Genomic DNA, 26,033 nt, shown 5'->3' with positions numbered 1-26,033 from the left:
AATCCTGTGTTTTTTTCTATTCCCAGTTTTCCTCCACAATTTTAGTGGAGTTACACAATTACCCAACCCACTCATTAGTGCTCTCCCTAATCACATGTAATTGTCCTGACACTGGAAGGGCAGGATTCAAATCAGATTCCCAGGTCATAGCTGCTCAGGTCACAAGTAGTAGTGTATCAGTATAAATATGAAAAACATTCAAGAAGCGAGTTCCTTTCATTCAAATTACTGACAGAACTGAACTGAAATGCAGATTGTCAGTGCAAGGCACCATTTCTCTCTTTTTCTCAGACTATTTGTCTGCAGTAAAGTACAAGCAAATCCGATTACTCCTGAAATCGAGAAATGTGACCCAGTGACCCAACAACCAAAGTGGTAGAGATTAGGGCAAACTCAGCAACATCAAAACACCACAACCTCTGCATCAATGTACGGTAAGTCAATGAAACATGCTATTAGTTAAATATACAGGTAAAATTACCCCCACATACAATGAGCCAATGTCTCAACGCTACAATTACTCATATTCACAACATATTCTCTTTTGATTCATCAACTGATCAAATGCAGGAACAGTTTAGATGTGCTGGGCAGTTGTCCAACCATGCAATCCAATTATGTAAGTTTATTGATTTGAAAGCAACTAGAAAAAAAAGGCCCAGAGTACAGGTGAGTCTTTCTGATGGGTTTTAAGGCTTCAAATTCCCAGCCTGGAATTGTAAGTCAGTTCACAGAACACCATAAAAATCTAATGCTAACCGGCAGACTTCACATGGCCTCATTTTGCTGGTGCTGTTGTTGAACTGGGCACAGGTAAGTCCACAAGATACATAATTTGCGCTCCTTTATACTTGGTGTTGCAATACTGGTCTTTGCGATACTGAAACAGCCGAAGCCTTTGGTACGCAAATATGCGTCTTACAAATATTTGATTCCTCTGTACTCATTCCTAATTTTCGGCCAATGACAATATCTGATATTTGTCACATGATATTTGATATTTGTTCCCAATGTCAATCCACAAACCAATATCAAATGTGGAAGCTGCCACTACATCTGTGTGGATCACATGAATAGAAACAGCCTAAATAGAGAAATCTTACATTTATTTCTGTAGGGTCATAACTGCAGTATTAAGCATCCTCTAAACTTCACTCTTTAGTAAATACATCATTAAATATCAATCAAATCTAATCACCTGTCCGATTCTCTTATTCTTTTTAATGCAATTTTCTGATGACTGTATTCTGATATGATTCCGCTTCCTCTGAGCATCGTGAGCAAGCACACAGCTTCTGGATGAATGTTTCTGAAGGGGGAGGTGGGGTTGGATGTATGTAATGCATTTACATGATCCAATCTTGGACCACACTGCAACAGAGGTTCACCTCACCAATGCAGTCTAAACACTGCACAGAAAACAACAACTGCAGTATCAATTTTACCTTAAAGTCACATCGTGACTGAAGGTCTATCACAACAGACATGCCTAAAGGGTTTTTAACAAGAGTCCTGCATACCTGGACCCTTGATACACATAAATATAAAGGTGCTAGAAAGGGTTCTTTGTGCAATTCCACAGAAGAAACTATTTTGGTCCATGAAGAAGCCTTTTGTGTGAGTGGGTGAACTAAAGGTTCTTTAAACCTTTAAAATTGTCCTTATGATCATACATCCCATTATTAATATGGTTCTTTAGGGAAACAAAAGGGGTTCCACTATGGTATAGCTCAAAGAACCCTATGTAGCACATTTATTTTTAAGAGGGTAGTATAAAAGCTTAGTCTCTTTGTTAGGCAATAAGACACATAAAATGTGATTTTATAATAATTATTCAATATTATAGTTATTTTAACTAATATATCACATTTGGACATATTATAATATCCAAATGAGTTACGTAACATTACATAAGGGGTCATTTTGTGTCTAGCCTTTTTCCAAGGAGTCTGTGCTTGACTCACCCTGTTGTTCTCCCCCATGGCACTGACCTCTGCTTTTTGGCAGCATGATTTAAGGTGCGATGACATGCAGAAACAGAAAGACTGTTGATTCAAATGGTGAGAAGCCCTAAAACAACTGTTTTTTTTTTTCAGCATTCAAACGAATACAAGCGAAGTGGTCCTGTTGTATACAATGAGCAAATATGGTGCTCTACTGAACATTGCATTGCATGAAACACCATGTGCATGATAGACATGCATTGTAGCCAAGAGGGGGTCGTGTTAAGGAAGGTTTCATTAGGACCTTACAGTGACGCACAGCAGTGTTACACCCTGTGTCAGTTCTTTCTCCTACCAAATACAAAACAAACACTCTGTAGAGGGATTTACAGCAGATGTACCGTTATCAGAATTGTGGGCTGATGCTGATGTCTGATATCTGACGTATCTTGTGTGCATTTAATGGCGGTGCTGATAAATATGCATTTATGTAATTGATCAAATGTACAAACTGGGACTAGATGCACCTGGATTATGAAGAAATATAGACAGCATGTTCGATTAGAGGGTGATAATTGCATTCAATTGTTATAAAATACATACATTTGATCGCTAGCTCATAGATTTACCATAATATTCAGTAACGTGATATATTACAACTGAATTATCTAAATAACTGCTAACACGGATTTGAGGCATTAAATAAAAGGCAGAATATCTATCTGAGGTAAACAGATCCATACAGTCCATTCAGTCACATCACTGTTATTGACCACCTCAAACCCCCTAATTCCTTCATCCCTTGCCTTGAGAATCGAATTCTTCTATATTGATCTCTGGTGGTTCAGCCCGTTTTTCAAAAGGCCTTTAAACACGACTTCTTCAACGTAGCACCTCTGGAAATCCTACCATCTTCTACACCATCTTTTGTCTTTTTGGCACTCTGAAATGGGGACGGTGGCTGTTTGCAATGGAGGCTCCGTCTCTCCTCTTGGTTCATATTGACGCAACGCTCAGAGAAAGATGTGCAGATGGAAATATGTGCAGTTTTCGTACTGAACAATTATTGAGCCATTCTTAAAACTTCAGGGATGACGGTCACCCTCCGACCTAACCCCATCATTTCTATTCCCATCAGCAGATAATGACCAGCTCCTCAGGTAGAGCAGATAGCTGCGACTTCGCCGTCGACCTTGGTCGTGGCTGCGACGTCAGTGTTGAAAAAAAGATATAGTGCTATACATCATACAAGGCTTCACCTACATCACACATTTCTGAACCTACACAGCTACAGATATTTATTTTGTGCTTTACATTTTCCCCCATATATGCTGTGGAAAACCAACGGCAACAGACCACCATCTCCAGCGCTCTCCCATCCTCATAAATATTCCTATCAGGACTCGCTCCGATCCCACCGCTCAAAAACCAGACCTCTCACACCCCTCACAAACACACTCACACGCCACAAAGGCAGACATTCACCGCCATTAATGACATTAACATTCATAAACCGTGTAAAATAACCAGGTACAGATAAGATGTTTTACCTCATGGTGAAGCAGCAGTGCTGGTACTGGGCGTGGACTCGGACCTAGCGTTAGCTTAGCCTTCACTAAAGAGGCTGGGATGCTGCACGCGCTGATGTCACTGTGCCCACCTCTCTCTCTCTCTCTCTCTCTCTCTCTCTCTCTCTCTCTCTCTCCTCTCTCTCTCTCTCCCTCTCTCTCTCTCTCTCTCTCTCTCTCCCTCTCTCTCTCTCTCTCTCTCTCTCTCTCTCTCTCCTCTCTCTCTCTCTCTCTCTCTCTCTCTCTCTCTTTTCTCTTTCTCATTGTAGCAAACAATGCTAAATCCTAGCTACATGTGTCATGTGTGAACCATTAACTCACATATTAATATTATTAGTACACATATTAATAATAAAAAAAAAACATATTTTATATAATATTTTATTTAATTTTAGGGGCCAAATGGTTTGAAAAGCTCCTGCATTTCAGGGGAATGACTCCAGTATGATTATAGCCTGGCTAGGGCTCGTATACCCATACACCGATATCAATAAAAAATATTAAGTATTAGTTGTGTTAAATTATAGGTTTTCGTGTCTATTGTCATGTCATGTCTTATGTTGTTGATTTTTTTGTCTTTTTTACTAATTACTGATTGTGTAAAAGAACGGTTGTAAAATGCTCTTTACAAATAAATTTGATTTGATTTATTTTGAAATTTATTTTAACTCATTATTCAATAAGATAGCAGTGCCCATCTTGACTGTTTTTTTAATAGCTTATTACTAGCTTAAGCTATTAGCTATTTTATTTTTAATAATAATAATATATTCATATTATTATTAGCTTAAGCTATTAGCTATTAATGTGTACTTATTATATTATGCTATATTATATTCGTTATGTACATTTATATGCAAATGTTGGGACACCCCCTGTGTAAATGACAGTTTATTGATTTTCTAAGTGAAAAATATGAGACTATAATTTCTATTTGTTTACTGAATTAAACATATTGCAAAAATGTACTGGAACCTTAGTACATTTAATGTTTTCATTTTGTTTAATGTATTAAATAAAGCAAAAAAGCAGTAATTGGCATTACAGTATGCAGATGTGTGTGCTCTATGTAGTGGATTTGTAATTATTCTCACATAGAAAATGACAAAACCTGTAATTTGACCAGAAGATCATTGCAAATGACTGTAGGCCATTTGTCAGGTGATTCAGGGTGCTTTAAGAGAACATAAATAAAAATATATGACTTTCCTTCCTTTTGCTTTCTGAATCAACTCTATTAGCAATACTGTGTAAGAGTCTCTTTACAAGCTACCCTCCAAAAAATAAAGGTTTACAAAAAGATGCCATAGAAGAACCACTTCTGGTTCCATAAAGAACCATTTTATAATCGAGATGTGATCTTTAATTTGATAAAGAACCTTTTGCATCAACAGAAAGTTTTTGGGGTCTTTTAAAGGTTGTGAACACTCACACCTCTATGATTTAAATGGTTCTTTGTGGAACCAAAAGAGTTTTTTCTATGGTATCACTCAAAGAACCATTTGTAGCACCTTTATTTTTAAGAGTGTATGTCAGGTTTGTAAGATATCGTTTAGCATTGAGAAACATCACAAGTTTGTATTCCATTTCTAACTTATTTCTAAATCATTCAATTAATTTCATTCATTTTCTGGAGGACATACATGATCCTGCACTCTCTTTTGCTCTGTCACAATGGCAATGATAAAAGGCCTTGGAGGACGGGGTATATGTTTTTTTCAGGGGACTGAGATCAGATAACTTTTGCTGTGTTGGGCAGAACTGGAGCTGAAGAAGTGAGCTTGGGCTGAAAGAGTATGGAACTACTTGAGAACAGGCTATCTGAGTGACGTGCAACCTGAGTGACAAGTATGGCAAACGAACGTCTGTTCTACATAGCATAAAGTCGCATACAGGCCAGGAGAGCTTTTCCTACCATTTCTATTCTTCCACCCTCTTCTAGAGACTTATATATATATGACTTATATATATATATATATATATATATATATATATATATATATATATATATATATATATGTGTGTGTGTTTAATTGTAACAACCATTTGGATGGTCCTTTGTATATGATTTCTAAACTATTAAGTATCAGTAAAACATCAACAGCATATCTGTACAGTAGCAGCAGTGAAGCATCTGAATACACGGAGGTAAATATCTTACAGATGTTCTGATGATGCATTGCTGACATTAAGTAGAATTATTGTTGATAAAGTACACTTAATATGTCACTTTCATTAAACACAACCTAACCCTAACCCTGACCCTGATCCTAACATTAGCCTTAACCCCAAACCTCATCCTAATCCTCATCCTGGCCCTAGTCCTAACACAAAACTCAACCCAAAATCTAATCTTTACCATCACCCTGGCCTCTTAACCTCAATCTAACCCATTCAAGATCCAGTTCTAGGCTGACGTCAGCAGCAGGTCTATAAAAGTTGGAGGACGGTCTGAATCAGAGATGATCATCGATTCCTCAGGTGAACGTTCACAGATCTGAACTTGGACCCTCCAAATAAAGTGAAGAGCAGCTGAGTTCAGTAGTCTCTTGAAAATATACTGAATGCTCAGATGCAGCTACATCATTGATATGTTGTTGAAAATGTAATTGAGAGTCTAATATTTCATTTCATTTAAAAAGCGCCAACCCAAATAAAGTGTCACCTACATGTTGCAAATGCTTAGTCAAGATTTCAGACCTTGGCTAGCAAATCAGGCCTGAGGCAGGTCACCAAGTGTAATTGCTAATTTGGGACTGTCAGCTAAGTGAAATGCTTTATTATTTGTCTGACACTTTAAATCTTGTGTTAACACTTATCAAACATGAGCTCCTCTAGGCAAATGGTCTGAAAGCAAGATCTGCCTGTGCGCTGTTAAGAAAGGCAAAAAGAAACTGCATTTCATGAAGAGAATACCTTGCCAACTGTGAAGCATAGGGGTGGATCTATTGTGCTTTGAGGTTGTGTTGCTGTCAGATGCATTGACATTATTGGAAAAATGGATTTCACAATATTCCATCACATTCTGGACTCTATCCAATATATAAATAGAAACTTTACCCAGTATAAGTATGAGTACCACTCTGAATGACTCACGACTGAGTATGAGTACCACTCTGAATGACTCTGTTTTCAGTGAAATTCACCTTCACCGTTCACCATCCCATCTTTGACATATAACGGTTGAAGGATGTTTCTGTTGTAGTTCCCCTCTGAGACCACTGGGGGGAGACAAAGGCTCGGTTTACTCAATTTGAATCCACGAGCGTGGCAGATCAAGACGGAGTTCATTTAAATGAGAATAGCCGCACTGCTCTGAGAAACCTCGCAGTCAAGAGGCAAGAGTGTTTTCAGGATGAGTGGAAGCTGGTGGCCTGCATTAACTGAGACATAGTTAAATAGAGCAGCCTGGTTTTCTAATCAAATGCCCTGCGCCACAAAAAAATCTCATTCGTGGTCTCTGCTGAATCGTGGACATTGCCTGCTGCGCTGTTTACGTCAAATTTCGCCTCCAACAGACCGAAAATAGTCCAGCTGGTGCAGGAAAATAGACTCAGAGGAAAATCACACTCATCGTCAGCTGCAGAACTCTGATTCAGGATCCTCAGCATTTTAGCGATATGTGTGGAAAACACTGAAAATAGCCTACGAACGAAACAAGCAGATATTGATAAATATAGTAGTAGCGCAGATTCGTAGGATAATTATAGTGTAGTTTATATCCTTGATTATTGGAACTATACAACAACAACAAAAACAATAATAATAATAATTATTATTATTATCATTATTATTATTATTATTATTATTATTATTATTACTATATATTTCAAATCATTATTATTGTTATTGAAACGCTGCATTATTCGATTGCCAAATAGTATAGTGTAGATGTTCATGTTCATAATCTGGTGAGGCTTTTTCTTATGGCATCAACTACAACCATCAAGGCTCTTACGATCACAGATTCTACTATATTCTACTATACACCACAGCTGATACTGTGTTTCTTTGCTCATTGTCCACGTATGGACAATGCCGCCGTCTCATACCCAGCACAGCAGGCTAGGGAGTCAGCAGTGCTATTTTGTTTCCCACCTGTATTCCAGAAAGCCCCGCCCTCCTGCGCCAGGATTGGCCGGTAGTTCATTCAATGGACAAGTAGAGACAATAGAAAACTCATCAATTGCTTCTCGTTTAGACACATATAAATATACTAATATTACTATAAAATAACATCAAATACGATAGAATAGAATATTTGCGTTTTCAACGATGGTATTTCTAAAATGTAATGTATTTAATAATATTGTGTATTTGGCGAGTACCCTATCGTAGCGCCGGGGGGCGGGACTTGCCGGATTACAGGTGGGGAAAAAAGCAGCTCGCGTGTGCGTGTGCGTCAGAACACGTTGCAAGAGAGAGCAATAACAGCACGTTCAGTCAGTGGCATCCTCCCATTTAAGCCATGCAAATCAAAAGACAAAATGCTCCGGGACTGGTATGGCCTAGAACATAAGCTATTCCTCGAGCCTTCGCCTTCCTCTCGCTTCCTATGATTTATCACTGACGTCTTCGGGACATTGCAGCACAGTCACCAGGTAAGGACGGCACATCATCATGACCGCTCGTCATTTTGTCTCATAGCCCGTGTGTGATTTCTCCCCCTTTTTTCCTCAATTAGACTCGCTTGCATGTGTCGCAGTCGGCGTCCACTGTCTTTCTCGGGCGTCCTTGAGTGTGATTCCGTGTGATGGACCGTGGCGTTTAGTCACGTCTCGGTATGAAAAAAGGACGAAACGCACAGGCATGCAAAAGACAACGCTGCTGGAGAGTGATGTTATTTTTGGGCATGCATTGCTAACGACGGGCGTTTTTGCTCTTTTGGCGACAATGGCCTTCCTTTTACTGCCCCCTCCTCCTCCTCCACCTCAAAAAAGAAAAAGAAATCAGGACCGTGCTCTCCCCCATCACAACACATGACCATTGATGCTGCACTGAGGATGTGAAATCGTTAAGCCACTGTTATAGCTTAGCATGCACCATTTTTGAGCGTGGCTGTGAATGTGAAGTACACTGAGAGCTTCTCGCCTTCTCGTTTTGGATCGTGTGGCCTTCGATGGCCAGCGATTTGCTGAAATGGCACGGCCTATAGGATCTTATGAATCATCATCACTGACAGAAGCGCTGAATCCTACCGTTCTTGTGTAATGATCATGGCCAGTGTTGCCCATGTGTTTGGGGGGAGGGTGAATTCCAGGGATTTCAAAACCACTAAGGTGCTGTTTTGCCATTACCACACCATTGTGCATCTAAAACCTACTGATTTTGATTATTAGCTGCCAATAGTTCCAGCTCTCCGCATGCTTAATAGACCTCTACTATGTTGGTTTCCATTGATGTGGAACATCTACTTCATATATATGAAATATTAATGTATGAAGTATGTTAATATTAAAGGAAAGGTTCACTGAAAAGTCACAATCGCTCATCTGTCACCTTTTCCAAAGACATGTTTGATGGCTAAGGAGCTTTGCATTGGATTCAGGATTTAAGAATTTGTCATATGCACGAGTTCATAGTACAAAAAGAAATGCTATAATGTAGCTCAGGAATCCTCGACCCTGGTCCCTTTTTAGAACCCTTGCCCATTTTAGTGGTTACCCTGCTCCCAACACACCGGATCCAGCTAATGAACAAGGCCTTTCTGAGTCAATTTAGTGTAATAGACCAGGAAACACTACAATGTGCAGGGCAGGGTGTCCTCCAGGACCAAGATTGGGAACCAATGACATAGCTGGCACATATGACACACATGGAAATCTACAGCTGCTTTCACACATAGACTGTTACAGTGGAATTTGCCAGAATCAAAATCAGTAATTTCACTAAACTCCTCCGCTATTCCCAGGCCCTGTAATTTCTCCACTCGCACCCCTATTTTCTGTGGCAAACAATTACTGGAACATTACTCCACCTATGAGCGACGGGTCTCTGGTGTCAGGCACAAACTTCAAAGCTGGCCAGAATTCTAGCCCAAATACTCTGAGAGTTCTCCTCCCCATCCCAGTTCTGTATAGGGCGTGGTCCCCTTTAGGAAAAGTGGCTATGTAGATCTGTTTGAAGAGCAATTAAGAGGGTAAAGTCAGCCCTGCAGTTTACCTGCAGGAGTCCCAGTACAATACCTGGGAAACCTGAGAGGGTTCATGTGTAAACAGAAGCCGTTACATTAACCAGAAATCCAGTGACGTCTACATTACAGTCCACAAAGGGGAACGGTTCTGTAAAACTCCATGGGAGAGTATCTAGGACTGAGAGAAGATGCTGTGCCACAGTATAGCAGTTTTGAGAGGCTTCTGTTTTTTAGAGTTTTAGAGTTTTCTGCTTTCACAGGTGAAAATTTTTTTGTACATGATTAAGACGTGAAGGCGCTGTCGACCATTCTAGCTCAGGGCAAAATCCCAGTGAAGCAGACCACACAATTTACCGCCACAAGGTAAAATGCATGGGAAATTACTGGGAGGGTTTGGGGTGAACAGAAACTGATACGTTATTGGGAAACAGTGACGTCTAGTGCCGAGTCCCGTCAGCAAAGCGGTCCTGTTTTACTGGGATCACTTGTCAAGAAAGAACGTGGGCGCATTGGTAAATTATCATTTACAGTCTGCGTGTGTGAATGACGCAAAGCCAGGGACATGAGGAGGTGTTCAGAATGAGTTGGGGGTGGGGGGATCATTTAGAATTGAGAAGGTCCTAATGTGCTATAATGCAGATAAGAGATGACAGCAAACACATATAACTGACACATCATTTTTAGGTGATGTAGACTTCTGTTAGCCTCATAGCAAGACCAGCCAATCACACTTCAGACACCAAGTCCAGTTGCCTCACTAATTGGGCCTAAAATAAGGATCAAAACGGAGTACATTGCGTCTCCATAGGGGATGTGGAAGCATGAAGCTTCAGTTATGTTTTTGGAAGCACGGCAGGACCATCTTGACGGTCCAGTTGTAATGCCATGTGCACATTAATTCAGCTGAGTCAGATCTTAGTCAGAATCTAAAACTGTCCTTCACAAATATGGCAAGTGCATCTGTACGGAAATTGCACATTTCTTTTGCGAACGGACAAAAACAAGGTTAATTGAGATGTTCTGAAGAAAGTTTTTGAACTTCTGTCACGGCACCCACCTCGTCACCTTCTGGATGTACCAGCTAAGCTGCCTGTAGTAGAAAGTTGTTGAGCATACATTTAAATACTAAACAGTTTCCTTATGTCAGGTTATCTGAATTATAGTCATATTTATTTTGTACATACACTGATCAGCTACAATATTAGCACCACCGGCCTATTATTGAGTAGGTCCCCGTTGTGCCAGCCTGGATGGACTTCACAAGACCTCTGAAGGCAACCTGTGGTTTCTGACACCAAGACACAGCAGATCCTATAGGTTGTGAGCTTAGTAGATTGCAGCAGTGAACCTTAGGTGCCCACAAGACCTGCCTGATGTTTTGGAGATGCTCTAGCCATTACAACTTGACCCTTGTCAGCGTTTCAGATTCTTATACTTGTACGTTTCAAGCTTTTAACACATCACTTGCTGCAACATATTCCCATCTTGACAGATGCCTGTAGATTAAGATAAGCAGTGTTTTTCACTTCACCTGGCAGTGGTGTTAATGTTAGGGCTGGTTGGTGTAAAGCCACATAGATGTCATGAGGGAACAATAAGGACATTATTCAGTAGTAGATGTATGTATTGTTAAAAGCCTAGTTTTCACAATCAATTAAAAGAAAAACTAAAAAATGTAGGGTGGTCTTTTTGGGGGTGCGTTACTTTGAAGCGGAGTGGTAGAGCGTCTTACGAACCACAGGGGTTTTAACATCTAAATATTTGTAATAAAGTAGACAACAACAAGAAAAATGAAAGCACATCATAGTAATAGGAATTGGCCTTAATTGACTTTACAACCATTCTTGGTACCTTGGTTACCAAGGTAACTGAAATGACAGGCAGGGATGACGCGTTTGTGGCTCTGTTACCTGTCTGTTTTTTTACTCTAGCTCTCTTTTAAAGCTTCTTCAGTATCCCAGCTCACGTCTTCTTCTGTCCCTTCCTCACTCTCCCTTTCTCTCTCTCTCTTTCCCTCTCTATCGTTGCCTGCCCTAAGGACCTGTTTCCACAGTAACTGGAGAACTCCCAGAGTTCCAAAAAAGAAGCACAACAGAGACATCCCAGGGATGCAGACAAAGAAAGAGTCCCTGAACGTATGCTTCGGCATAGCGGCCCACGTGCTGGCGCATTATTAACTGTTCAGGATCAATGACTCTGTCATCACGACTATACACAGGAATAGAGTACTTACTCTACTCGCAAGGGCTGTTGTCCAATGGGTATAATATGCTGGCTGATTTGTTTGTAGGTCGACTTCAGAGCTTTTTGGTAATGTTGAATGATATAGGCATTCATGTGACGGCCGCAGCAGCCATCTTTCTTCTCTAGAGCTCCAGTACTGCAGCTTCCCCCCTTTCTCTGTCTCCCCTCATGCTTCCCTGTATGCACTAGAAGCAGCAAAGAACACAATATACGTTGTATGTCATGCATGTTCTTCTTGGTTCCCCGGTGAGAATCCATAGCCTTTACTCAATGCCAAGGCTCTTGGAAGAGCTAGTGCTGGACATTGTACACAATTTGGACAAATGTATTGAGACACCTGCTCATTAATTGTCAGTTCCTAAATCAAGGTCATTAAAAAAAAGAGTTTCTCCTGCTTTTGTTGGAGTAACTGTCTCTACCATCCAGGGAAGACTTTCTGCAACTTTTTGGAGCATTGCTGTGAGGATCTGATTGCATTCATCAGCAGTGATCACCACCCCACCTCATCCCCAAATCCCCAACTGATCCCAGAAGTATTGGATGGAGCACCATCATTCCAGAGAACACTTCCACTTCTTTACAGCTCAATGCTGAGGGGCTTTATACCCCCTCTAACCCACGGGTTGATCTCTTTTGACCAGGTTGCACCCATTGCTGACACAAAAGGGCAAATGCACATACACAGCTTGTCCCTGTAGATAAGTACTGCCAGTAGAACACAGGACACAGGAAGCAGATAAACATGAACCTACTGGCACCATACCAAATGCCAGGGAGCTGAGAATGGTGATTTGGTGGTGATCATCTTTAACACCTTGTCACTGAATGCAATCAAATCCTCACAGCAGTGCTCCATTCCAAATCTAGTAGAAGGCCTTTCCTGGACAGTAGAGACAGTTACTTCAACAAAGACAACAAAAACTTGAGCAGGTGTCCCAACACTTTTGTCGATATATTGCATGTCAGGTTTGGTAGATATTCCTATGGCATCTCTTAAGAAACATGGGGTAATGAACTATACAGCTTTTGAAGTTATTAAAAAATATTTAAATATTATATATTTAAAACATTCATTCCTAAAACAATTCAGTTCCTACATTTCATAGATGTTGATGTGTCAACACTGGCACCAGAATCAGCAGATATGTGCATGGAAAATATAAAATATGGCCATCTGCCCACAATTCCCATTTACTCATGTTTCCTGCCCACTTTTATCAGAGCTAATCCTTTACATTGGAATTTACTCTTTAGTTGCGTGTTACCACTGCAGTCTGGAAAAATCAAGCCCACACAGGCCTCCTCTGGTGCAAATCAAGTCCACCACCACAGTCTTTTCCTACTGCTGGTCATGCAGCACTATCAGCGCTCTCAGCGGAGAGCATGGCGCTCTATGTTGGTATGTTGCTTAGTGATGGGGAAGAAAGGGACCGTGCCGTCCTTCTCCCTGTCTGCTGTAAACACAGTCAGTTGTGCTCTCAAGGATCTCTGACCATCACATGGGACAACTGGGATTTGAAACGTTAATCCCCAAAGACAGGGCTCATCTCCTCATCGCTGACAGTGTTTTTGCCGAGCGTACCACTCTGAAGCATCCACTTACCCTCTTAACTCTTAAACGCAGTAGGATTCCCTTTAATAGCATTTAATGAAAGATATGAGAATGGAAATGTTTGATCACACAATAACATAAAGAATCTCTTTGTATTTTGAAGGACAAAGGTGATCGAAGAAAGGAATAAATGGGTAATGTCTGTGTGATTTGTAATTTGTCTTGATTCCAAGTGATAGTTGGGCCATTATTTTCTATTCACAAAACAGCTGATTTTCACAAATGGTGAATAAAAATGGAGCTGCATTGTTTAGATATGACATGTTATGATACATGTAGCAATTTAAATTTTTTTAAATACATGTATTACTAATTTTACCCAATTTTTTTACCTAATTTGGAAGGGCGATTACCCAATCCTGTTCATGTCAACTCTGCTTATCACCAGCAGCACTACAACACTAGGAGGGTGTAGAATAGCATGTGTCTCCTCCGACACATGTAAAGCCAGCCACTGCCTTTTTTTAAACTGCCGCTGGTTCAGGGTCGCTTGGAGGGAAACAGCTAACAGATGCCTGTCTCCTGTTATCTATTTAGGTAGATTAGGTAGATTTATCGTTTACCAAAAAATAACAGATAGGTAGATAGCAATTAAAATTGTCTGAGAACAGTGACTAGCTATGTTTTTTCTAACCGGCTATTTTACTGTATTGGTAATACAGCAGTACTGTACCACACTGTAATACAGATACATTACATTACAAAATCAACAGCGAAGATAGTCCAACTCCCTATTTTAGTAGCTAGCCAGTTACTTATTTTACATCTATACTTATATACTTTTATTTAACTTAAATTACTTTGTAGAATTCTGTTGTAAATTCTTGTAACAAAAAGCCAGAGTGAGCTGCTATGCCATTCAAAAGCAGGAGCTAAGTAAGCGTGAGGTGAATCAGGCGAACACACAGCCCTAAAGTAAAGGAGTCAGGATAAGATCATTAAAAAAATCAGACAGAATTCACGGCTCTGGAATAACCAGTGTGATCTTGCTTTTTCATGGTTAAAAATGTATATGAGTGCTGAAAATATGTACAAATGTAGTGTTTGGAAAAACATCCAACAGAGTCACTGCAAAAAAAACCCCAAAACGATATGGTCTGGATTGCAGTGCTGGGCAATATGACCTCAAATCAGTATCAATATTAATTGAACATTTTTATGATTATGATTTATGAATGATTATATAAGCTGCTGGAGTTGCTTAGTTGGCTCTGTGTCTATGTCGCACACTGGACGGGGTGGAGTCACATGACTACACATGTTGGTAGTGTGTTTTTAAGAGGAAAAGTGAGGTAAGTATTAACAGAACTTTTTACCAATTGAAATTTGCTAGTGCGGACCATACCCTGAGGTGAAACAGGAGGATGGACTCTGGGTCGGCTTTTCTGTGGTCTGTGTGTGAAGCCTGCCTGCTCTGTTAGAGTGGTGGTCTGAAGAGGACGTACACTCATTCGCATGGGGATAGACTGTGAGGTGTGGGTATATAAAGGGGATAAAGACCTGGAGAAGGAGGGGGTAATGGTGTGGTCCTTCTCCTAAAATGAAGTTGAATTCTTATCTTCCACTAATCGGCATGGGCAAGACGTCTGAGCGATTGACTGGTTCCCTGTCCTAGGGGTATTCCTGCCTCGCACCCCATGATTCCGGGTAGGCCCTGGACCCACTGTGACCCTGTCTGGGGAACAGCAGATAAGAAGATGAGTATGAAAATACTATAGATGGAATGGTCTAATACAGTGCCCCTAATACAGAAATCTGGAGTCTGAGTTCATTTTCAACCATAATGAACGGTTCAGTCAGCAGCGGTCTTGGATGTGATGTGAATGATTTAGTGATTCAGTAGCTAAAGGTTTGTTGGGATTGGCTTGGTGGCCTAGGTGGCCAATGTATATGTCTACCCCTTTCTTGCAGTTTAGTCATTTACTCTAATTTGACTCCGACATATTTTTTTGGACATATAATGAGTCATAAATCTACACCATGTGTGATGAAGCCAGACATGCCCACAAAAGATATTTCAGTGTTCTGTATCTTTGTGATTTGCTTTGTAAATTTCTGTTTCTGAAGCGCATTGCTATTTCAGTGGCATCTGTTAGCATCGATTAGACCCTGCTCTTCAGCGTCACGGTTCTGCACCTATCTTAGCTGGAGTCAATGAGTGACCTACTTTGCCTCGTCGGCTCTTAAGAACTGAGTGAGCTGCTATGCTAATTGCGCTGTTGTCTGTTCATGATAATCAACAGCAGGAGCTAAGTAACCGTGAGGTGAATCAGGTGAACGTACAGTCCTACAGTAAAGCAGTCAGGATAAGATCATAAAACATTACAAAATCAGACAGAATTCACATCTCTGAAAATAACCAAGGTGATCTCGCTATCCACGGGAAACCAATGGTCATGGCTGCTTTAGAGCAAGATGAGTGAGTCATTAATAGACTCTGACCTTGGTGCTGATGGGAGCAGAGAATACACCACCTATTCTCACATTCAGATACACAAGCAGGTGCAGTGAATGCTTGGGAGGTTTGATGAGGTTAACGGCGCAATGTCAGCAGTCCTGACCAATGATATTATTTTTGCTGTGAAACAGTGGGCTTAATTATTCATATTTTTAACTGTGCACAAGAAGCCTTCCACGTAATGCACAGATCGGCCATAACATTATAACCATCTGCCTAAAACTGAGTATTGAGGTCCCCCTTGTGCTACCATAGCAGATCTGGGGCACACAAGACCTCCTACGAAGTCCTATGGAATGTGGTACCAAAACATTAGCAGCAGATTCTTTCAATCCTATAAACTGTGAGATCATACCCATGAGCCTTAGGTGCCACTGACCCTGTCGCCAGTTCACAGGTTGTACTTTTTTTGGAACACTTTTGGTAGGTACTGGCAACTGTGTACCAGAAAAACCCCACAAGATTGGATGTTTTGATCTTCTGACCCAGTCATCTAGCCATCACAATTTGATCCTTGTCAAAGCCTCCCAAATCCTTTATGCTTGTTCATTTATTACACATCACCTTCAAGAGCTGACTATTCACATACTGCTTAATATATCCACCTCTTGACAGATGCCACTGTAGATGAAGAGAAACAATTGTTATTATTATACAAACAAGTTTTATTGTGGGGTTTACTGCAAAAGAAATGGCTCAATTTTATTTTATTTTTTTCAAAAGTCCGACCATCATTTGCTGCTGCAAGTCGTTCTGGTCAAATTATGAACTGCAGATCATTTAAAAGCACATTTATCCTCAACTCCCCAGCTCATCCTAAAAGTATTGGATAGAGCACCAGCATTTCAGAGAACACAGGGGGATTGGATCGACTTCAAATTCTGGGTCATGCTGCTTAGCCATCAGGAGCCAGAGCCTGAGAGAGCACAATTGGCTATGCTATCTCTTGGTGAGTAGATGGCCCTCTCTTCACTCATCACTCCCATTGTGATGCTGACCGGCACATGCGTCTTTTGGCTGATGTATCAGAGCTGGGGATCCAGCTCTTTTCTCTGACCAGCAGCATTGGCAGCAGTTTGAAAGGAGATGGTGGCTGACTTGACATGTATCGGAGGAGGCACATGCTTGTCCTCACCCTCCTAGGGTCTACAGCATTGGAAGTGATAGGCAGTCCTAGAGATGGGGAGGGTCAATTGGCTCAGCTAACTTGGGGAGAAAATTGGGTAAAAAAAAAGGAGTTGACGGTTGAAAAGCAGTTGATACAGGTTATTGGAAGAGCCATCCATTTAAAGCTTTCCTATTTAAGGAACTAAAAGTGTTTCTACTATGGCATTGCTCCAAAGAACCCTATTTGGCACCTTTTTTAAGCTAAGACGCATGTAAGACTTATAATGCGCTTATGCTATTACGATAATTACCAACCATATAATCATTTCCCTCTTGTTTTCTAGATCTCAGGGAATCACTGAGTGTTAGCACTGCCGTGCCCCTGAGTGAACCGTTCCAGCATGCCGGAGCAGAGCAATGACTACCGTGTGGTGGTGTTTGGGGCTGGAGGCGTGGGCAAGAGCTCCCTGGTCCTGCGCTTCGTGAAGGGCACCTTCAGGGACACCTACATCCCCACTGTGGAGGACACCTACCGGCAGGTAATCAGCTGCGACAAGAGCGTGTGCACACTAGAGATAACCGACACCACGGGCAGCCACCAGTTCCCGGCCATGCAGCGCCTGTCCATCTCCAAGGGCCACGCTTTCATCCTGGTCTACTCCATCACCAGCCGGCAGTCGCTGGAGGAGCTCAAGCCCATCTACCAGCAGGTGCTGGCCATCAAGGGCAACGTGGAGGGCATCCCCATCATGCTGGTGGGCAACAAGAGTGATGAGACCCAGCGGGAGGTGGAGACCAAAGAAGGCGAAGCCCAGGCCAACAACTGGAAGTGTGCCTTCATGGAAACCTCGGCCAAAACTAACCACAACGTAACCGAGCTCTTCCAGGAGCTGCTCAACCTAGACAAGAAGCGCGACATGAGCCTCAACATGCGTTCCAGCAAGCAACGGAGGGCTGATAAGCTGAAGGCCAAGTGCAGCGTGATGTAGAGGCTGAAAGGATCAAGCAACGCTAAAGAACAGGCATTGGACAGGGGTGTCAATCTCAGCTCCCGGAAGACCAAGGCACTGCAGAGATTAGTGTGTGTGTGTTTTTTTTTTTTGCTTTGACAGTGAAATTACACTGTTTTTATTCGTCTGTGTTACTGAACAAAAAATGGTTCTTTAGTCTATTAAAGCGGTTCTTCTACGGCATTGATTCAAGAGCCATTTTTAACACCTTTATTTTAAAAAGTGCAGATGCAGATACTCTATTTTAATTAATGTTCAATCCACACCACCTCAAGTAGCTCTTAAATCTGTCAGAAAACAGCCCGTTCTGTCCAAGGTTTTTTATACAGCCTGAGTTGTATATTTTTTACTGTGTAATTCAAATGATTTCTAAAGGGTGTTTTGAATTATATATAACATTAATCCTATGTCATGGTCTTGTTGGACCTGAACAACTATTACACTGGCATTTTGCTTCCCTGCTGAAAAAAAGTTAAACCATTAAAGGTTTCTCCTGGTTTATGGTGGTCTAATGATTAGTAATAGCATTTTGACAAGTTAATGTCACCATGAAAAGGATCCTACTAGTTTAAACAGGTAATCTGTCACTGATTCTAGGTAATTTTCTAATGGGATCTAAAGTGGCCTTGTAACCATTAAGCCAATTCCCATCGAGGAGCCAAAGCAAGAGGTTTAATCCTAGTAGTCCTAGTTGTTTTCAGCAGGGTGACACAAACAGTGTTAAAACTCAGTTTTAGAAATGAGAAAATCCATATTCCTAGAAAAGAGCTCAAATTCCCACCTAAACCACTTGTGGAGTTGGAAGTTGTGCAGATTGGACCCACGGGTCAGCTGCACTCATTGGTATAAATTCCGAGAAACACACAAATTCAGCTCAAGAAGGCCATCGTAATTAGCTGAAGAGTTGAGTTGATAAGCTGTTTTTCATCAAGTGCGATATGAAATACTAATCTCTGTAGTGCTACAACCCTCCAGAAGTGGAGTTTGACACCCCAGGCGTAGGAGAATGGCATCAGCAACGATGTGACTGATGGCAAATGTACAAAAAAGTCCCTCATCACATCTATTACCCTACTCCTTTGGATCTGAATCAGGTATTCTTCGGTGCACAGTCAACCAACCAGACTCTTTTCTCTTTATCTCTTTTATTTGGCTCCTGGAATGCGTGCCGAAATCTCTTGGGGAAGCCTCTAAACTCCAAGCCACCTCCCCTTCTACTATTTTATTGAGTTGACATAGACATCTTGAGTATTAACCTGTTATTCTCCCCTGCCTCATGCCACCTGCTCATGCACAGCTTTCCTCAACAAAGGTTTGTTTGTCTGTAAGAAAAGCTTAAAAAAAAAAAAATCTGTCATCATTGTGGTCATTTATAGGGCTGTGTCTCAGAAAGGATTTCATTGATAACCTGGACAAGAAAACATCTTGAACTGGTTATGCACTTCAATGTATTCTCAGTAGGCAGACAAGACCAAGAGGCGACAAGCATTATCCTGCTCTTCCAATTTAGACGTGATAACAGCACAACAGCGCTCTCGAAACGCGAGGATTTGGGACCACAGACTTCTCTTTGTTGGCTGGCTTGCCAATACCAACGAACTGGTTCAACGAAACACTGAGCGAATCGTGAACGATGCATATTTGACAATGTACAACTACCTTCCTACTCATTGTGATTTAGATTCGTCACCAAGTACAGAGCTTTACCTAAACAAAGCACAGCGAAGCAGTTTTAAATGTCTGTCATTTTCGTTTCTTTCCCCCTTTGCCTTCCCGATGTTGGTGGCACACAAAAACCTGAAAATATGCATTAATCATCTAACGGATAACATTTAACTTGTGCGTGAAATCTAAATGTGTATTACTATCATTTGTATTGGATCCCCTGTACAGTTCATGTTTTTTCTTTATCCCATGTGTATATCTCCGACTATTTAATGCCATTGCTTTAGCAATACATTATATAAAAGCACTTTTAGAATCTTGAGCACATTCAGAACATTGAAAATGAACCTTTACGAAACATAAAAAAAAAAGTTTTTGTCGGACACTCTGCGTTTACAATTTTAAAGCAGGTACAGTGTTTATCTAATAATATTATGTGAAGGACCAGAGGGAAAAAAGAAAATAATAAAGAAGCACAAACATATGGTGTAAAACAAATGTTTGACTATTTGCCTTGTTGTGTGGTTTTGAAATGGAGATGGCAACATGGACAGTGATTTATATACTAGCAGGTAAAGCCTTGTTACACAAGTATGCGTAACTATTAACTCAACTTTGCATCCGTTTAGAGGCAATAAGATATATATATATATATATATATATATATATATATATATAGTAGAATCAGCTGTAAACATTTGCATGACTCTCTTGATGTCATTATGTTTCGTGATATGCAAAGTGAAAACACATTAAAAAAATTGGTTCGCATTTTTATGTGTTTCTACATACATGAGTGGCTACGTTTACCAAGACAGTTTCTTCAAGAGTAGTTCTGTTTTTCTGGTGTAGAGACATTTTGGATGGAAATTGATCACCTGCCCCATTATAAAAGGATATACTTGGACTTTTGTATGAAATTAAATTTGAATATTTTCAAATTTACTAGAATTCAGTTTACCAAATGTGCACTACATTTGGTAACACTTGTAAAGTGTCCTCCGTAAAGTCCTCCGTAGGTGCTTTCTAGTGTAATTTTACTTGCATTTAACGGACTATCTATTAAATCCACTTTAATTCCCCCTTACCCTAACCCCAGCAACCTTAATCTCAACCTAAAACCTAAACCTAACTCTGGTCTTAATTCTAGCCCCAACACTGTTGCGAATTGCCTGAGTTTCACCAGACAGTCTATTACCAATTAGGGCCTCTATGGATAATATAGGGGGCTAAAGTGTACCCGCCAAGTGAGACCCCAAATTCTAATGTAAAATAATAATCCTAGTGCTATGCCATGTCTGTGGAACTGTCAGTTCCTTTCAGTTTCTTATCTAAACGACGTATCCCAGTGTTGTGTATTACAGTGGCTTAACAAGCTTTGCAAGCATGGCAATTACACTGGGGTCTGAAATGTAGTATGAGATGTGGCATGGTTTCCAGGCCCTCGAATGTTATAACGCTGCTTACACAACCATACACCAGTGATGCAGAGGTAGCTATCATAGGTTAGTAACTATTTAAATTTACTTCATTTTATGAACTTAAAGGGGCAGGCAGACATTAAGCTAGCATGTAATGTGTAACACTGAGTAGCTGTACTGGTTTGACAGAATTCACAAATCTCTTTCATTCATTAGTGTTCTCTCACTGTGAAAGCCAGCATGCACTGCATAAGTAAATTCATTATACAACGAATGAGAATCCCAGCGGAGCTCAAGAAATCCTGACTGCTACTCTAGCCAAAGATGTAGAAGTTAGAAAAACAGGCATGCAGGTAGCATTGGCTATTCTGCATTCACCAGCTACTACAGTGCACACTGCCTCAAGAATCTGCCTCAAAGTGCTGACAGGCTTTCAAAAGCTCCTCCCAGCTTCAAGATACTTCATCATAAGGAAGATGTTCTAGACTCAAAATTAGTCTGGGGACTATTCCGACAGCACTATAGAAAGAGAGAAAGTTTCATTTTGGATAGTGTCCCTTTTAGTAAAAGTGTGACAGGTTTGTTCCTTTCTGTGTATTTTAAATGCATTTTTATCTCTAGTTTGTAAAAGTGAAGATTAGAAAAATGCTTAATACAGGTACTGGTAAAATATGATATTATGATGAGATTTCCACCAGGTTCTTACTATTTTTAGAACCACAATCTGTCAATTGAAGGAGAAAATAATCAACAGATTAAGACATAATGAAAATAATCATTAGGTGGAAACATTCAGAAGAGCATAAACTCAGATGAATAATGGTTCAACCATAAAAATACCCTGTTATAATCCCTTAAGAGTAAGAATAGTAAAATACTGTATACTGTGATATACCGGTTATTATACCATGAAAATGCTATATCGTTGCAACCCTGAGAGATACCAGATTAGACAAAATCACCAAAAGTCTAACATTACAAAAAAATTATATATACCACTTATCTACTACCAACTGCATCAAGACACAGCAATATTTTGCATTTACAAATGTGGGGGAAAGGCTTTTAGTTTTGGCCCCATCTAGCGGACAACCGAGTGGTTACATAAGATTCTACAGCCAAAGGTTCAGTCTTGCAATCTCTTTATTCACCACCATTTAATATATAATGGCACTTTTACTAGATTTCTAATTATGTGGAGTAACCTATACTATAAATAAAGAAATGTATATGATGCCTCATATTTGAAATGTGGTGATAAGTAAAATATACTATAAATGTAATATATATATATAAGATTATGATTCATTCATGATTCATCATTCAATATGATTCATTCATGAAGAACTTCATATGTTCCCTGAAAATAACTAAATAAAATAAAATAATAAATAAAACCTATTTAAATACTTTTGATGTCTCTCAAACATTTTGTTTTACAAGTTATTATTGAATAAAATAGCACATTTTAATATGACAAGAGTAGGGATGCATGGATCCATCTTTTTCTCTTCTGATACAGATACCGATACATGAACTTTGCATACTGGCCGATATCCGATACCATTGTTAAAATTAATAAACCATATACCTCACCATCTGGGAGAGGCATCAGGATGGACGTAATCATTACTTTACTAACAAACTGTAACAAATAAACACAGATATAAATAAACCCAACTTCTGTTCTTTGGTCACTAAAATTAAAAACTGGACCTCGGCACAGTGTTGTCTGGACTTTTATTCTGAAATCTGAAGTCTGTGAGACTAAAGAGGAGCTGGCAGGTCCTCCCTTCTGGGCTCTCCTTATATGGCAGTTGAGCTGGATTACTCACTGATAGTTAATGACGGGTCAAGGGCACCATGCTGGTCATATAGGGGGAGTCTTGCTGTTTGCTATGATATGTGTATAATGTCTGTAAATTCATCTAATCCTGGGTTAGAATACCTGTTGTGCGAGAATTGGGCTCCATAAATGGATCGGTCCTTTGGGAAGTAAACACATGCATGCAGTTAGTGACATCACTGGTAACAGAGATACTCATCATCATCATTTCATTTCATTCATATTTCAGCATATTTCTAAAACATAATACAGGCAATTATACAAAATGTTCAATAGCCATAAGCAAAGTGCACTGTGCTTCAGTGCTAAAGAAACTAAAGATTATCTGACCCACACATGAGCTTATAGAAGTGTCTTTCTGTGCCCACTCGGTGGCACTGTTGCTTCATATAAATGCAGTGGAAAACAGAGTGGCCTGGACAGTCCAGACTGGGACATCCTGTGCCATGTTCTTGTCACTCTGACACTCCTGTTCTTGATCATTACTGTGACTTCTATGCCAATGCGTAGATTTCTATCAAAATAAGGTACAACGAGTCCATGTTAGCATACTGATCTCTGACTTACTCAGCATTGTACATAATTTTGTAGTTGTCAGACATTTACACCCACTGTTTCTGCATGGCCATTCAGTAAACCAGGCCCTTGCTGAACCCAGTTATTAAAAAAGACAAAAAATTAAGCATTAAGAGAAGATAGATGGTGTACATCCAGTTGTATTATTATTATTTTTAACAGTCATGGTTGTACACAAATTAATCAAGCACATACCTTTCACACAAACACAAATGTCAGTCATTGTCATGTCTTTCCCATATTTTCTTCAAGTAACCTTAAAACCCTACTATTTCACACCAGTGATGAAATGATATTATATGATACAGCTTAACCATTTGTGGTCATAACACTGACATTTTTAGCTTGTGCACTTGCTAAGTTCGTTTTCTTCTCAGCCTAGGTTAGGTTATGTTGCAGCATTGAATATTTGGAAGGAACAGGTTCATAGGAAACCTAAGCTTGTCTTGATAACAGTTTTGGTCCAATTTTTGCTAATTACTTTCCATAGCACATCAACTAGCTGCTAATCTCTGTTGGTTGATTCCAGCTGGGGAAGCCAGAAATGTGCAGAATCCAATCTCCCTTCATTTTGGACTAAAAACATAATTTTTGTAGTTAGACATTTTAATTTGTTCAGCAATTGTCTGACAAAACCATCACTGTTTAGTAATGAGGTTCTTAGCAAAACAGGACAATCACATGCACACACTCAAGCTGTTACGTCCTAGAGAGAAGAAGCCTTGTCCTAGATAAAATCTGACTATTTGTGCATTCAGCCAAATTATTACCATTAATATAAGATAAGATAATCCTTTATTAGTCCCACACTGAGAATTTCCCCACTGCGGGACTAATAAAGGATTATCTTATCTTATCTTATCTTAATGGTATATGGTTTATTGAATAAGTGCAGAAGTATTTTCAACCAATGAGCAAAGTAACTTATTAGCATCCTTACTGGCACCTAATAAGGATCTGCACTTATTTGTACAATACTTTTGGTGTATTTAGAAATTGATTATTTATATCATTATATCAGCTCCCTCACGCCTAACTTAGGCATGCACATATGACCTAGATGGACCTTGAGTCTAGGTCTGGGTCAGGTGTGGAATTTTGGACTGGTAAAAACCTGTTGCGCTGGCACCAAGACAGAATGACACAGCAGGTCTCTGAACCTGTAATTGGATTAAGCCTCCATGGCTTTCACCCAGGGCAAGTGCAGTCTATAACAGCAGACAGAAGTCTTCTTGATAGTTCTCCTAACAAGTCAGCTACAGCACTGAACATGTATCTCACCCTATTGTTGTCATGTGAGCACAGAAAAGACAAAAATGCATGTTTTAAAGCAACGTTATGTAGCAACTGGACCTTTTGTTTTTACATTTTAATAACAGCCTTAAACTCATTTTGATGATACACTTACCTGTAATAGGGAGAATAGTAGGAGACCTCTTGCCAGAACTCTGTGATGCTGTGTCTTTTAGTGCAAATTCCTAAAATATTACTCTACCTGGTCAGTACACACACTTCTTTCACTTCAGGGAGTGGTTCTGTAGTGGTTATCTCGGCTTGTCAACAAATGCATGAGGGGGCTCTCAAAGCGCGTTTTGTATTTACTGCAATGGTGTAAAAGTGAATTACAGTTCACAGCTGTGAGGGTAAAAAATACCAATTCTCGCATAATGCTGCTTTAATATAGTATTTAGCTCTGTACAGCAGAACAATCAACAAAATGTTTAATTTTAAAGAATTGTGTAATTTAAAGGTAAAGGTGCATGTATTTGTCACTGTACAGTGTGCACTATACAGCGAAATGGGTCCTCTGCATTTAACCCATCTGTGGTAGTGAACACACACTCATACACATACTATTGAGCTAGGGGCAGTGAGTACACACACACACACCTAGAGCGGTGGGCAGCCAACTCCAGCGCCCGGGAAGCAGAGAGGGTAAAGGGCCTTGCTCAAGGGCCCAACAGTGGCAGCTTGCCAAGCCCGGCAATCGAACCCACAACCCTGTTATCGATAACCCGGCGCTCTAACCGCTGAGCCACCACTGCCCAATTTAAGCTGATAGTATAATTAATAACAAAGTTAATTACAGCCCAACAACATTATTTATTATAGCTTGAGATTGAGAACTTTAAGCTGGCCGTAAGAAGTTGAGAACACTTGAAAAGTGTTGTTTACAGCAGAGAGCTGTTTACAAGCTGCTTTCATTAGCTTTGGAACTGCCTAGTCTTTTTGATGTACTTCCTGCAGGCCTCGTTTGGTGTGAAGCACCATAACTAGAGTTTCCGGCATCCATCACTTTGAGATTTTAATGATCTGCTTGCGTGATGTGTCCAATCATAGATGCAGGACTGGCCCTCTTATTCGCCTCTCTTCATTTTGACTGGTTATAAGCAAGCTGCCACTCCAAACGATGGTGTGTCCAAGCCTTTTCGGCCCATTCAGCTCAGTGG

General features: G+C 40.2%; 2 protein-coding genes across 2 annotated transcripts in view; one reads left to right on the top strand and one right to left on the bottom strand.

Annotated features, from left to right (window-relative positions):
- The window catches only part of apc2 (APC regulator of WNT signaling pathway 2), a 35,328-nt gene extending 31,740 nt beyond the window's left edge, over positions 1-3,588 (bottom strand). The window contains exon 1 of the mRNA XM_072661023.1: positions 3,494-3,588. The gene's annotated coding sequence lies outside the window, so the exon portion shown is untranslated. The remainder of the gene's footprint in view (positions 1-3,493) is intronic.
- Positions 3,589-7,895: 4,307 nt separating this feature from the next.
- Positions 7,896-20,511, top strand: diras1a (DIRAS family, GTP-binding RAS-like 1a). Its single transcript, XM_072660952.1, has 2 exons — positions 7,896-8,112; positions 17,410-20,511. The coding sequence occupies exon 2, from the start codon at positions 17,467-17,469 to the stop codon at positions 18,052-18,054; it is 588 nt and encodes a 195-aa protein (XP_072517053.1). The 5' UTR covers positions 7,896-8,112; positions 17,410-17,466; the 3' UTR covers positions 18,055-20,511.
- Positions 20,512-26,033: the final 5,522 nt, after the last annotated feature.

Source organism: Salminus brasiliensis, chromosome 17, assembly GCF_030463535.1.
Source record: "Salminus brasiliensis chromosome 17, fSalBra1.hap2, whole genome shotgun sequence".
NCBI classification, from domain to species: domain Eukaryota; kingdom Metazoa; phylum Chordata; class Actinopteri; order Characiformes; family Bryconidae; genus Salminus; species Salminus brasiliensis.
Note: the sequence above shows the minus strand (reverse complement) of the source record. Positions and strands in the feature narration are given on the sequence as shown.

Coding starts and splice junctions, on each gene's coding strand:
- diras1a (XM_072660952.1), top strand. CDS start 17,467: ATGCCGGAGCAGAGCAATGACTACCGTGTGGTGGTGTTTGGGGCTGGA.